The 14,074-nt window shown below is 55.5% G+C and overlaps 1 protein-coding gene across 1 annotated transcript in view; it reads right to left on the bottom strand.

Annotated features, from left to right (window-relative positions):
- Positions 1–14,074, bottom strand: part of MAD1L1 (mitotic arrest deficient 1 like 1) — a 244,884-nt gene that overhangs the window by 108,799 nt on the left and 122,011 nt on the right. The window contains exon 12 of the mRNA XM_055562250.1: positions 160–300. Within this exon, the coding sequence (XP_055418225.1) occupies positions 160–300 (141 nt within the window). The remainder of the gene's footprint in view (positions 1–159; positions 301–14,074) is intronic.

Here is a 14,074-nt window from a genome sequence, read left to right as displayed (position 1 = left end):
CTGTCCCCCGTGTGTGGCTCTTGGTCAGCATCGCGGGGGCATGGCTGGGGACTCGGGTGCAGCCCCACGTGCGTGGCTCTTGGTCAGCATCTCGGGTGTGGCCCCCGTGCGTGGCTCTTGGTCAGCGTCTGGGGTGCAGGCCCCGCCCCCAGCACTCACCTCCACCTCCGAGCTGTGCGCCTGCACCTTCTGCATCATGTCCTCGGCCTCGCGCATGCGGCGGGTCAGCTGGGGCGAGTGCTCAGCCGGGGTCAGCTCGCTGTCATACGAGCCCAGGATGGCCCGCATGCCGTCGCGCTCCTGTGGGCGAGAGGGTGGAGGTCAGGCCGGGGGCGAGACAGAGCAGCGCGGGGGTCACAGGGTCAAGTCCGGGAGCAGGCTGCCAGGCTCCTCGAAGACCGCGAGCTGAACCGAGCCCGGCAGAGGACAGAGGCCGGGCCGGGCCCTGGCCACTCTGAACCCCAGCGGAGCTCGGCCTGCGATGGCGGGTCCACCTGCCGTCCTCAGGTGGGGCACACGCCGACCACCCGGCCTCGGGCGGCACCGTCGGGGCTGTAGCGTCAGAGACTCACAGGAGAGGGGTGGAGGGCGCCCCTTCCCCCGGAGCTTGTGGGACGCAAGAGGCCACAGTTCAAGGCGGCAACGTGCCCCAGCCACGCCTGGCAGCCCTCCCCGTGTCTGGGACAAAAGACAGAGCCTGGTAAAGACGCAGCTCAGGTCTCATGGGAGACGCTGATCACACGGCCCCGAGACCACCCCTAAAAGCCAACAGGAGTCACGTCACCACTCAGTGACAGGAAGGCCGACAGCCCGAGCCAGGAGGCCAGGGCCTGGGGCAGACGGGCACTGCACCCAAGCCGGACGGGAGGGCCTTCCCGAGACGCTGGTGGCCGGGGTCCTGGGGAGTCCTGGAGACCGCGGGGCACCCCGCGTCCACGAGTGGAGCCACTCTGGCTCCAGGAAAGGAGGTCTCCGCCCCGCTGAGGGTCTGACGCTGGGGTGAGTGTGGAGGGGGGACCTCTTCCTGAGCAGGAGCTGGGCGTGGGCGCCTGCCCTCCTCCCGCCCCATGCCCCCAGCTGTTGCCAACGAGGCCCACATGGGCGACATAAGTAAAGAGAATCAGCTCCCTGCACGCAGCAGGCTCAGGGGGCACCGCTGCACAACGCTCCCGCCTGCTGTGAAAGGTCCTGAGAGCTCCAGCAGGTCTGGGTGGGGCCCGAGAGCCCGTGTTTCTGGCGGGTGAAGCCGCAGTGTGCCAGCCGCGCTGGGGAGCAGGACGCACAGCCGGGCGGACTCCGCCTGAGCCAGCAGAACCTGGGAGGATGTGCCCGTGAGACCACGTCCAAGTCCCAGCTCTGCTCCTCGGCCCCAAGCCTCCGTCCTCAACAGCGGCTCTCATGGGCTGCCCAGGACGACCAACGCTGTCCTGGACCAAGTGCCCAGCCGCGGCCCTGGGGCCCGCGAGGCTCACAGAGACAGCAGCGATCCCGTCCACACGGGCAGACAGACCCGTGTTCACGGGTGCGGCGTCCCTGCGGCTGTGCTGGGTGCAGCTGCTGGGGAGGGTCAGGCAACCTTGCTCCACACCCTGCTGGTGCCCCCACAGCCCCCATGCCCGCCAGGGCAGTGACCAGGCGAGCTGCAGGGCCAGCCCACACTGGCCCCGGCCCCGAGGCACGTTCTCAGACCTGGAACAGACTGGGGGGCAAGGCCACAGGCGCTCTGCCCACGTCGTCTTAACTGGTGCTTCCATGAGTGGAGGCCCGCCTGCCCAGGACAGACGCGCCCCACTGCTCCTGCACCCTGAACACCACGCAGCCCCCCGGCCGGCCTGGGCCGCTCCTCAGGTGACGCTGGAGAAGGTGGGCGCTCACCTCCACACTGCCTTCCTCGGGGGCCCATGGGTCCTCGCCCGCTGAGCTCAGCGGTCTCGGGAGCCTCCGGCTGGGCCATCACCCCGCCACAGACTTCATCATTAGGTGATGACAAAAAATTCAATAAGTGAGAAATTAAAGTTACAAATCCAACTGGAACCGGTCACACACCCGTGGAAAATTTGTTTCCAACAGGACGGTTTATCGAGCGTCATAATTTTATTGAAATCCTATATCTTCCCATCGACTTTTATGGTTCCGAGCTGGTTACAGAGTCATCATCACGGAGCGGTGGGGCACGTGGGGGCCAGGGCCGGGAGGGCTTTCCTTTCATAAACAAGCGGTAATTGTCGCCTTTATTGACCAGTAAATCTCCACAACGCCGCCTCTCACCACGGTTCTCTTCTGTTATGTCTCCAGGCTATCAAAGAAGAAGACTCAAAATTGAAAGTTTGCTGTTTGTACCTTTTACAGAAACTGTTTTGTCATTAGTCACGAAATCAGGAGAACTGTGCTGGCTTGATCCGATAATGACTTTTTAACGACAGAGTCCACGTGCGATGAAGCGCTCTGGTTTCCACTTGAACGAGTGCGGCCATTCACTCCTGAACACACAGGTCAGCACAGGGGCCAGGCGGACCCTCCGGGTGCAGACGAGACTGGCCCCTGCGGGGCGCCTCTCCCTGGAGACCCACAATCCTGGGTGTCCTCGCCACCCTGCTAGTCACGTGATCAGCGCGGCCCAATCTCGTGGGAGAGACGAGCTGAGGGTGCAGGGGAGGGGCAGGGATGGACAAGGCCCCCACGTCCCAGGCCAGGCCTGCTGCACCCACAGGGGCTGGGAGAGCGGAGGCCACGTCCAGCCGCAAAGGCAGGGGCCGCAACCCTGCTCCGCCCTCAGCCTCAGAGCTCCAGGCTGAGAGGGAACAGCTGGTCCTGATGGCCCCACACTCCTAACAGACGCGGTGGTTGGCGTAACACGGCCTCATGTTACCTCGGGTCTCAAAGACCAGACAACTTGCTGGGGGGTAAGCAGGCCTGGCTGGGCGGGACAGAGGGAGAAGGCCCTGGGCGAACAGGCAGAGGGTCTGCACACATCCTGTGGACCGCACCGTGTGTGCGCTGCTCTGCGGCTGCCACTCCTGCGTCCATCGGGGTCCACACCCACGGAGACCCGGGGACGAGGTTGAGGCAACTCCACGTAGGCCGCTCAGAAGCCAGCCTTGCAGCCCTGGACCGGCCGTGGAGGACGCCAGGGCACACGGCTCAGACGGCAAAGGGAGGCGAGGCCAGCCGACAGCGTCCGAGGACAGCGCACTTCTGAACAGAGGCGATGAGCGTCAACAGCGAGGGACCGCCACGGGGCGCTGCCCACCAAGTCTGCACCCAGCAAGAAGGTCCTCCAAAAGTAAGTTTAATAAAAACATTTCCAAACCAAGAAAAACTCAGACAATTCCTCAGCACACAGCCGCACCGAGGGGAAACGCTAAAGGATCCCCTTCCGGCAGAAGGAGAGGGGCCCCTCGGACGCATGGAGATGCTGGTGGTAACAGGTACGTATAAACTCAGCCACAGTGGAAACTGCTAAGTATTTTGAACTAAATAGGAAAAATACAATATATCAATGCTGAACTCTGCAGCTAAATTTACATCCTTAAATGAATGTATTAGAAGAGAAAGATAAAACCAATCAACTACACATACGACTGAGAAAGTCTGAACAAGAAAAACAAACCAAAGTGACAGTAAATATAAAAATAGAAATTAATGAAATAGAATACACAGAGCACAGAGTCAATAATACCAAAAGCTGGTTCATCCAAATGATTAATAAAATTGATGAACCTTGATGAGATACTCCAAGAGAGATTAAATAACCAAATAATGAGGCAGAAAAGGAAGACGTAACTACAGACCACAGAAATATTTTAAAATCTAACAAGATACACTGAACTTCACACAAATTTAAAATTTTAGATAGACAATCCTTCTTTTGTGTTTTTTTTTTCCTAAAGGCTTATCACCACTGAATCAAGAATAAAAAGAAAATCTGAATACTTCCAAAGCTATTAAAAGAAATCAAAGCCCCAGTACAGAATTTTCCCAACAAAAACTCCAGGTCTGGATGCCTTTCTTGGTGAACTCCACCAAACTTTAAAGAAAGAAATATCACCAATCTCACACAAACTCTTACAAAGAAGGGAAAGAACCTTCTAACGCATTTTATAAAGCCAGAAAAACCATGACACCAAAACCTGCTAAGGAAACTTTGTAAGAAATGAAAACTGTCAAGATCTCTCCTAAACACAGAAGCAAAATCCCTGAACTGCTTATTAGCAAACCAAATAAAGCATTACTTGCACAGGACAGTCCACAGACAAGTTTGTTTAATTCCTGGAATGCAGTTTGGCTTTAACATTTGAAAACCAATTAATTAAATTCTCCAAATTAACAGAATAAAGAAAAAAACCATGATTGGCTCAATATATGCAGTAAAAGCATCTGATTAAAATTCAACAGCTATTCAGGATTAAAACATTAGGATGGAGAAGCCCCCTCAGAGATGAGGAGGAAAGGGGACCCTCTGTGGGCTGACAGATTCCCACACTAAGTCCGCGGCTGTGATGGGGGCGGGCGGGGGAAGGGACTGAAATAGAAGCAGAGTTACTGAGGTTCCCGCTCCAACCAGCACCGGGCATCCTGAGCAGCGGAGTGAGGCGTGAAGATCGGGAGGAAAGGAAAAGCTACTAACAGTCCTGACACATCGCGAAGGTGGAAAACCCAAGAAAATTTACTATAAATGATTAAAACGAGGGAGCTCAGTCACGCTGCCGGATCAAAGTGAACACCCAATGTTCAGTTACATTTCTACATGCCGGCAAAAAGGGTTCCAAGAGGAAATCCTGGAAAAGATGCCATTTATAACATCTTCGTTAAAAAAAAAAAAAAAATACGAGATGAGATGTCTACCCAGAAAACTCTGCAAATGTTACTGAGAGAAATTAATGACCCAAAAACGTGGAGACAAATAAACAGGTTCATGGATCAGAAGATTTAACGCTATAAAGATGTTACTTAATTGCTGTACCCCCAGTAAAACCTCGGCAGGTTTATCGGTGGAGTCTGACAGGCCGAGATCTAAGCTCGATGTGGAGATGCGGAGGGTGGTAGTCGGCCCGGGCAGTCGGCTGGCGAGGAGGGCGGGCTCCCTACCAGACCGCAGTCCCAGGGATTACAGCGTGGTTCCCGCGCGAGAGACGGGTAGGGACAGCCCCACACAGAGGGGCGATTAGATTCACATAAGGAGCCCGAAAGGCCCATCTTCTCAATAAATGCTGTCGAGTCAACTGAATATTCCTGTGGGCAGAAAACCAAGCTTGCCAAATACGATAAAGCCTTGTGTTGTGAAGTTAGGTGTGAAAGGCAAAGCGTTAAAGAAACACTATGAAAACACACCTCAGTGTCTCGGGGCAGCAAAGCTTCCTTAAACAGAGTACACAAAAAGTGGTAACTGTAAAGGAACTTTCACATTCACAAGAGTATACCTTGTTAAGACTAAGAGCTCTGTTAAGTTAAAGGGAAAACCTAGGAGAAGATATTTGCAAACAAATACTTGATAAAAGGCTAGGATGCAGAATATACAAAGAATTCTTACAAATCAGGAAGAAAAAGGCCAGAAAGAGAAAAAACGGGGAGCAGTGAATCTGGAGCGGGCTTCACCAAAGTGGATCTCCAAATGGCCCATCAGCACAGGAGGGGTGTCCCCGCTCAGCCTGCCCTGGGAAGCACAACATGCTGCAAACACGGGAGGAGCTGGCCCTCCAGGAACGGCAGGGTGTGAGGCAGCGTGGACGACGCGAAGTGTGAGCAAGACTGAAGCCACTGGAATGCCGGTGCCCTGCCGCAGGCTGCAGCCGTCACAGCCCCCCGGCCAGCTGTGTGACCCCAGCTGCACAGGTGAGCACGTGATGGGGCCTCCAGGGATGTGCAGACAGAACTCGTGCATGTGCGTGACCGCGAGACAAGTGAAAAGACGTCATGGCAGCATCAGTCACCATCGCCGAGAAAGCAACCCGAACCCCCGTCAACAGGAGGAGGAAAAGCTCTAGGGTGGCACATTCGTGACACAGAAACGAACCTGAGCAGCAGAAAGCGGCACAAGCGGGCACCCGCTGCACAGCACACTTATACAAAGTTCCAAACCCACGGAAGCCATGCTCCCCGAGCATCATGCGCTGATAGAAAGCTGATAGAAGTATTAAAAATACAAGATCCTGTGAAATTTCAGAAGCAAGGCTCTGGCTGTACAGTCACACTCACACACAGCTTCTCGGAAAAAACCCCAGCCCACGACCAACTCCCCACCCATGCCTGCCGAGCAGGAAGAACTCGCATGGAGGCCAAGGTGTCCCAGGGCCTAAGGCACGGCACGGCAGAGGGCAGGCCGCAGGGGACACAGACTTCCAGCCAGGCTCCCAGGAGTCACGCCGCTCAGTGAAGGAGGGCCAGGAGGGGAAGGCCTGGGTGTCTGGAGTAGGGAGGAAGACACCGGAGACCAGAGGAGGTTCTGTGGGAGCTGTGATTATCATGATGCGAGCGGGGCCGGGAGGAAGCACAGAGCAGAAGCAGACCGCCACCTCCCTGGAACTGAGCCGGGGCCGGCCCACACCCATTGGGCTCTGGGAAAGGGCTGGCACTTCTTGCCCAAGGTCCCCAGGTGTTCCTTCCGAGAAAATCCAACTCCCGGGGCCTGAGGTCATCTGGACGGTGCTAGCCCTGGCATTCCCTGGGGAGCCAAGGATCCAGTCCCGACCCTCCAAGCCGCCGCGGCCAAGAGGGATAGCCCGGAACAGCAGGCAGGTAGATGGCCGTGGGCACCCCCCGCCCCGCCCCTGCAGCAGGGGTCACACCTCAGGACCCGCACAGGAGACGCCCCCAGAGACGCGGCTCAACCCAGGCTGGAGGGAAAAAAGGCTCTCATGGCAATGTTTTCAGAGAAGTTGAAACTCAGCAACTCCATTTACCTGGGTGAAAAGGCCGTCTAGTGGATGACGAGTGGATCAGAAGGTAATTTTAACAGAAGGCAGTTCTACTCACTTGCTGGAGCAGCCTGAATAAATGAAACAATGAGTGCTGAATGAAGCGTCCCCACGTGCGTGTCTCGCTGGCCTCTCCCTACCGCCAAGGCTCACGCAGTACACGCGCTGCCTAACACGCTTCTCCAGGACAGGCTGGAGGAGCCGGGCTTCACAAGAGGCAACGGAACCCCTTTAAAAGCGGCAAAAACTATTCATCTGTGCTTGATGGAAATGCTTCCTAAACAAGTAAGACATCGCCCCGGTCACAGCAAATGGAGGACACGCGTTTTTAACCTTCCCTAATGGGCTGGCTCGCTGGAAGGAGCTCTGATGTCCACGACCTCACAGCTGGGCTCCAGGGCAGCTGGAGCAGGCAGACCCTGACCTTGGCGCTCAGCAGCTTCCCGGGCCTCTGCCATCCACGCCCGCTGCTCAACATGGGCCGGAGTGTGTTCCTCCCTGGCTCTCCAGCCCGCCCCTGAGGTGCCTCTCCTTCTTCACTGCTGTGTCCATCAGCCTCATTCCACGACGGTCTCATCGCTCACAGCTCATCAGATGCAGAGCAGGCCCCTGGAGGCAAGGGCTGCCGGACTGGAAAGGCAGCTCCGACGCCCGGGTTCGGCATGCGTGCAGCCTGGCGGCACCTCCAAGTCCACTCACAGGCCCCCCTCTGGGAAGGACTGTGGTCCCGGTTTCACGGTGCCACTGGGCACAGCCACCTGAGGTCTGAGTCACTGTCCGGGGCCCCCCGCCCAAGCCCACACGAGCCGGCGGGTCGCGGGGCAAGGGACGAGCCTCGGTTCATCTGTGAGTCCCGTACTTCTCACCAGCGGCCGTGTTCCTGCAACTTCAACCTCCTGATGAAAAGCTCCACAGCACCTACTGGAGGCGGGAGAGGGCAACCTCCCCGAGCCCCCTGACTCAGATTTCACACTGCTCTCTGACCAAGTCCCTTCATTTATGTCAGCCAGATCACGCCTCCCCGGCACCCAGCCTGACCGGCTCGCAGCCTCCCAGAGCAGGGCCTCAGCACAGGAACCCCTCAAGGGAGGACGGGGCCAGGGCCGCCAGCACCGCCCCGCCGGGTCCCAGCCAGGGAGGGGGCTGTGACCCCCCCAAGCCCACTCAGCACTGCACACCACACAGAGGCCACCCGCCTCGGCTTAGGTGGAACTGACAGGCTGGAGAGTGAGGCCAGGTGAGGCAGGCACAGGCCACCTCGTGGGCCAGGCCAGCTCGGCCACAGGGGGACGGCCCACCTGCTCTACCCGCCGCTTCTTTCCCCGCGGAACAGAGGCCGGGTCAGAGGGCCCAGGGCGCGGCTGCCGACCCCTGCACGATGCCCGGAGCCTTGGGGGCGGGGACGCAGGCGGCTGGGGCTCTCAGCTCGCCTCGCCCCGCGTCCCTCTCCACTGGCCCCCGCACGGCCCACAGTGCAGTGACACTGGGTGACTCCTGCTCAAGGGAGAGCTGGGTGTGAGACACGGCCCGCCTCCAGAACACCCACAGGTGCCAGGCCCCCTCCCAGATGAGGGCCCCGGCTGACTGAGGAGAAGAACCTGCCCGGGTCACTAGCGACAGGGCGGAGCTCAGAGCCCAGGGCTTCAGGAAGCGGGAGGCTGAGCTCAGCAGTGGGGCCGAGGCGGGACGGCGTCCTGGGGGCATCACCGCCCAGCACAGCCCTGGGCTCAGGACCGGCTGCTCTGGGCAGCGACCCCGCTGCTCCAGCGCTCACCACGCTCATGGAACGACCCAAATGACTCATGGTGATTTAAAACGAGAACTTCTCAACATGGAGACCAAGCGCCTGACATGGAGCCCCACCCCAAGTGCTCTGCAGGCCGAGCAGAAGCTGCGAGCTGCCTCCATCCCAGGTTTTGACGCGAGGCAGCCTCATCGAGGGCTCAAGTCCAGGCTTGTGGACGCCCAGGCAAGGTCAGGCTGCCCGACTACTGAAGGGGCTGCACCGGGTCTCAGCTGTGACATGGGACACATGCAGGACAGCAGGTGGGGTCATGGTGGCTCAGACGGTAAAGAGCCCGCCTGCAGTTCAGGAGACCGGGTTTGATCCCTGGGTCAGGGAGATCCCCTGGAGAAGGGAATGGCAATACTCTTGCCTGGAGAATCCCACAAAGGAGCCTGGTGGGCTACAGTCTGTGGGGTCACAGAGTCAGGACACGACTGAGCAATGCTCCCTTTCCCTTTCTTTCATCTGGGATCCTGGTTCCTGGACCAGGCTTGAACCTGGGCCCCTGCACTGAGAGAGCGGTCTTGGCCGCTGGACCCAGGAAACTCCTCTGCCGGCTTTCTAACGGGTGTTTGTTTATACACCGTCCGGCACTGAGAGCACTCCTCTCTCGGGCGCACGGTGTGCAGATATTCTCTCAGTCTGTATCTGTCTTTTCATCTCTTAACAGGATTTTCCAGAGGAGAAGTTTGTAGTCTAACTTACTAAATCTCCCTTCCACAGACTGCATTTTGGTGCCCAGTCTAAGAACTCTTTTCCTATGTTCTACATTTAAGTCTGTGATTAACCTTGAGTTAATTTTTGTACAAAAGGTTCCCGCTTTTGCTTTATGAGCGTCTAACTGCTGCAGCACGCTGTATGGAAAAGCTTCTCTTTCTCCCACTGAACTGCTTTTGCAGTTTGCTTGCTTTACCCAAAGCAAGCAGACAAAGGAATTAATAAAGACAAGAGTAGAAATAAGTTAAATGGGAAGTGGGAAATAAGAGAGAAAATCAGCTGAGCCAAATGCTGGTTCTTTGAGAAGATCAATAAAATGGATAAAGCTTTAGCTGTAGCTGGATCGACTGACCCAGAAAGAGAGACAAGATTCCAGTGACCACAGCGAGGAATGTGAGGTGAGGCAGCACCACAGACCCTACAGGAGGAACAAGGATGGAAGGGATTCCATCAGCAACCGGACTCGAAAACGTACACAGCCTGTGTGAGATGAACAGACGCCCAGCAGACACACACCTCCAAAACTGACTGCAGAAGAAGTAAAAAGCCTGAAGAGACCCATCATAAGTGAAACGCTGCACCAGTGCCAAGACCTCCCTGCAGCCTGGCCTGCTCCGGCCCCTCTGCCGGGACCCTGGGCAGGAGGGTCACGCTCTCCCCGGGGGCCCTGAACTCTCTCTTCCAGGGCTTCCGTATCGCACACGGGCCCGTTTCTGCCGCTCCATCTCCCCGCTGGCTGATCTCTCCCTGTATTCCCTCCTTCCTACCACAGGCTCATCTGTCAGTTTACCTGCAGTTCCTGTGCTCCCAGTTATCACGGAAGACGTCAGGTCTGCCCGGCCGCTGCCTGCCTGGTGCTCTGGCTGGGTGGGGGCAGCGGGCTTGTGCTGTCCCACCCTCTGGCCGATCCGGCAGCTGACCTGAAACGGAGCCCAGCAGCGCCCATCACGAGCTGCTCCGTGAGCCCCGAGGCTGGGCCTCCACCCTTCTCATCTCATACCCAACATGCAGGGTCTGAGTTTACCATTGTGTATGGTGTTAGCAAGTGGTCTAGCTTCCTTCTTTCACATGCAGCCTCCAGTTCTCCCAGCGCCACTTGTGGAAGAGGCTGTCTTTGCCCCATTGTATGTTCTTGCCTCCTCTGTCAAAAAGAAGGTACCCGTACGTGCACGGGTTTATTTCTGGAAGGTACCCGTATGCGCAGGGGTTTACTTCTGGAAGGTACCCGTACATGCACGGGTTTATTTCTGAGCTTTCTATCTTGTTCCATTGGTCTGTATTTCTGTTTTTGAGCCAGTACCATACTGTCTTGATGACTGTAGCTTTGTAGTATAATCCAAAGTCAGGAAGCTTGATTCCTCCAGCTCCATTCCTCCAGCTCCATTTTTCTTTCTAAAGACTGCTTTGGCTATTCGGGGTCTTTTGTGTTTCCATATGAATTGTGAAATTTTTTGTTCTAGCTCTGTGACAAAAGGCGGTGGTGATTTGAGAGGGGCAACGCTGAATCTGTAGATTGTGTTTGGTAGTACAGTCATTTTCACAACACTGATTCTTCCTGCCCAGGAACATGCACTATCTCTCCATCTGTTTATGTCGTCTTTGATTTTTTCATCAGTGTCTTGTAATTTTCTGTGTACAGTTCTTTTGTCCCCTTAGGTCAGTTTATTCGTATTTATGCTTTCTGTTGCAACGGTGAATGGGATTGATTCCTTAATTTCTCTTTCTGATTTTTCATTGTTAGTATATAGAAATGGAAGAGATTTCTGTGTACTGATTTTGTATCATATACAAAGATAAACTCAACATGGATTAAAGACCTAAAAGAAAGACCAGAAACTATAGAACTCTTAGAGGAAAACATAGGCAGAACACTCGATGACATAAATCAAAGCAAGATCCTCTATGACCCACCTCCTAGAGTAATGGAAACAAAAGCAAAACGAAACAAGTGGGACCTGGTTAAACTTAAAAGCTTCTGCACAGCAAAGGAAACGATCAGCAAGGTGAAAAGACAGCCCTTAGAAGGGGAGAAAATAACAGCAAATGAAACAACTGACAAAGGATTAATTTCCAAAATATACAAGCCGCTCATACAACTCAATGCCAGGAAAACAAACAACCCAACCAAAAAGTAGGAAAAAGACCTAAACAGACATTTCTCCAAAGAAGACACACAGATGGCTAACAGACACGTGAAAAGATGCTCAGCATCACTCATTATCAGAGAAATGCAAATAAAAATTATGACATAGCACCTCACACCGGTCAGAATGGCCCTCATCAAAAAGTCTACAAACAATAAATGCTGGAGAGGGTGTGGAGGAAAGGGAATCCTCTTGCACTGTTGGTGGGAATGTAAATTGATTCAGTCACTATGGAAGATAGTATGGAGGTTCCTTAAAAAACTAGGAATAAAACCACCGTACGACCCAGCAATCCCACTCCTAGGTATATACCCTGAGGAAACCAAAACTGAAAGACACATGTGCCCCAATGTTCATTGCAGCACTGTTTACAATAGCTAGAACGTGGAAGCAACCTAGATGTCCATCGACAGATGACTGGATACAGAAGCTGTGATACATACACACGATGGAATATTACTCAGCCATAAAAAGGAAGGCATCTGAGTCAGTTCTGATGAGGTGGATGAACCTAGAGCCTATCATACAGAGTGAAGTGCATCAGAGATAGAAAGATGAATATTGTATTCTAACACATACATACCAAATCTAAAAAAATGGTGAAGAACTTATTTTCAGGGCAGCAATGGAGAAACAGACATAGAGAGCAGACTATGGACTGGGGAGAGGGGAGGAGAGGGTGAGACGTATGGAGAGAGTAACATGGAAACCTACATCACCGTACGTAAAATAGATAGCCAGCGGGAATTTGCTGTGTGGCTCAGGAAACTCAAACACGGGCTGTGTCAACCTAGACGGGCGGGATGGGGAGGGAGATGGGAGGGAGGTTCAAAAGGGAGGGGATACATGTACACCTATGGCTGATTCACGTTGAGGTTTGACAGAAAACAAAATTCTGTAAAGCAATTATCCTTCAATAAAAAAAGAAAAAAGAAACGGAGAGAAGCGTGTCTTTTCCATCTTCCTGGAAACAGAATCGTCCACACGGTCAACGGCGGCACCTCGGGGTGCCGGGCGCTGCGGCAGACGCCAGCGGGAGCGATTCAGGGGCAGCAGGTGTCTGGCGCGGCTCCTGGCTCACAGGTGGCAGCCGCAGCTGCAGGATTCGACCGGACGAGGCGGCGCCAGGAGCGCAGAGATCGGATCACAGGGCCCTCTCTGCCCAAGGAATGCAGGCCTCCGCACCTGCAGGATTAGACCCGACGAGGCAGCACCAGGAGCGCTGAGATCGGATCACACGGCCCTCTCTGCCCAAGGAATGCAGGCCTCCGCACCTGCAGGATTAGACCCGAAGAGGCGGCGCCAGGAGCGCTGAGATCGGATCACACGGCCCTCTCTGCCCAAGGAATGCAGGCCTCCAACAGAAGGGTATTACCTCTAAGGCGCAGAACACCATCACCAACGTGGCCCCCGGGGTGGGGGAGGCCGAGGGAGACAACGGCCCAGGGGCCCACTCTCCCCGCCCCCTGCCACCAAAGCTCCCCACAGGCATCCAGTCTGTGCCAGCAAGACCACCACACCCAGAGGTCAGAGGGCACGCACCCGGGTCAGAGGGGACCCTGGCAACGTGGCTGGCGCTCATCTCTACTGCCAGAGAAAGGGGTGCCCGCCCACACACACCTCCCATCCAGCGCGGGTAAATGGCCTCACACTCGCTCTCGGCACGCCCATTCTCTGCACTCCGCCTTCTCTCCCTCCAGTCGGTGGACTCACCAGCCAGCGGACGCAGCAGCAGCCGACCCTGAGCTGAAAGCCACCACCACCAAGCCAGGCTCCCGGGGGGACAGCGCTGGACTTAACAAACCTTGGTCCCTACTTTCTGCATTCTTTTTATTTATAAAATCACTTACGTAAAGGTATTACCATGCATAATGTATTCAACTATGCAGTGTAAGATGTAGCCTTAATGAAGAAAGCTTGAGTCAGCCACAATGACAGTTCAGAAAATAATTTTTAAGAAAAGACCAAGTCACTGACTTTCAAACGCGTCTGACTCTCACCTCTCACAACCCATGGGGACACAACATAAACACATAAACCAGGGCTGGCTCACTCGCAGGATAATGGCCTGGAGCTGACGCCTCTCCTCCCCCAGGCAGGGTCTGCATTAGCATGTAAATAGCTGGCAGATACAAGGGAATGAAAGCAGGAAGAGCTCTTTAATTAACTTTAATCCTCGGAAAATCCAGGCAGCGATCTGCCCTGGCAGCCCTCCTCAGAAGGCCCTCACCACGGCCCGGAGCCCTATCCCCGCAGCCCCGCAAGGAGAGGGTGGTCAGAGAGGCCCATTTGGGGAGGGGACATCTGGGTACTCGGCCCAGAAACGGCCGTGCCACGCCTGTCATGGAGTCTGGAGGTGGTGCCCGGACAGAAGCCTGGGCCGGTGCACGGGGCCCTGCCAGCCGGGGAGGCGGGGGCAGTCACCTGCAGGGCACAGGTCTGAGGGGACACGACCCGCGCACCGCCCACAGGGCAGGGACCACAGCTCGGGCAGCATGCTGAGGAGGCCCCCG

This window comes from Bubalus kerabau, chromosome 23 (assembly GCF_029407905.1).
Source record: "Bubalus kerabau isolate K-KA32 ecotype Philippines breed swamp buffalo chromosome 23, PCC_UOA_SB_1v2, whole genome shotgun sequence".
NCBI lineage: Eukaryota > Metazoa > Chordata > Mammalia > Artiodactyla > Bovidae > Bubalus > Bubalus kerabau.
Note: the sequence above shows the minus strand (reverse complement) of the source record. Positions and strands in the feature narration are given on the sequence as shown.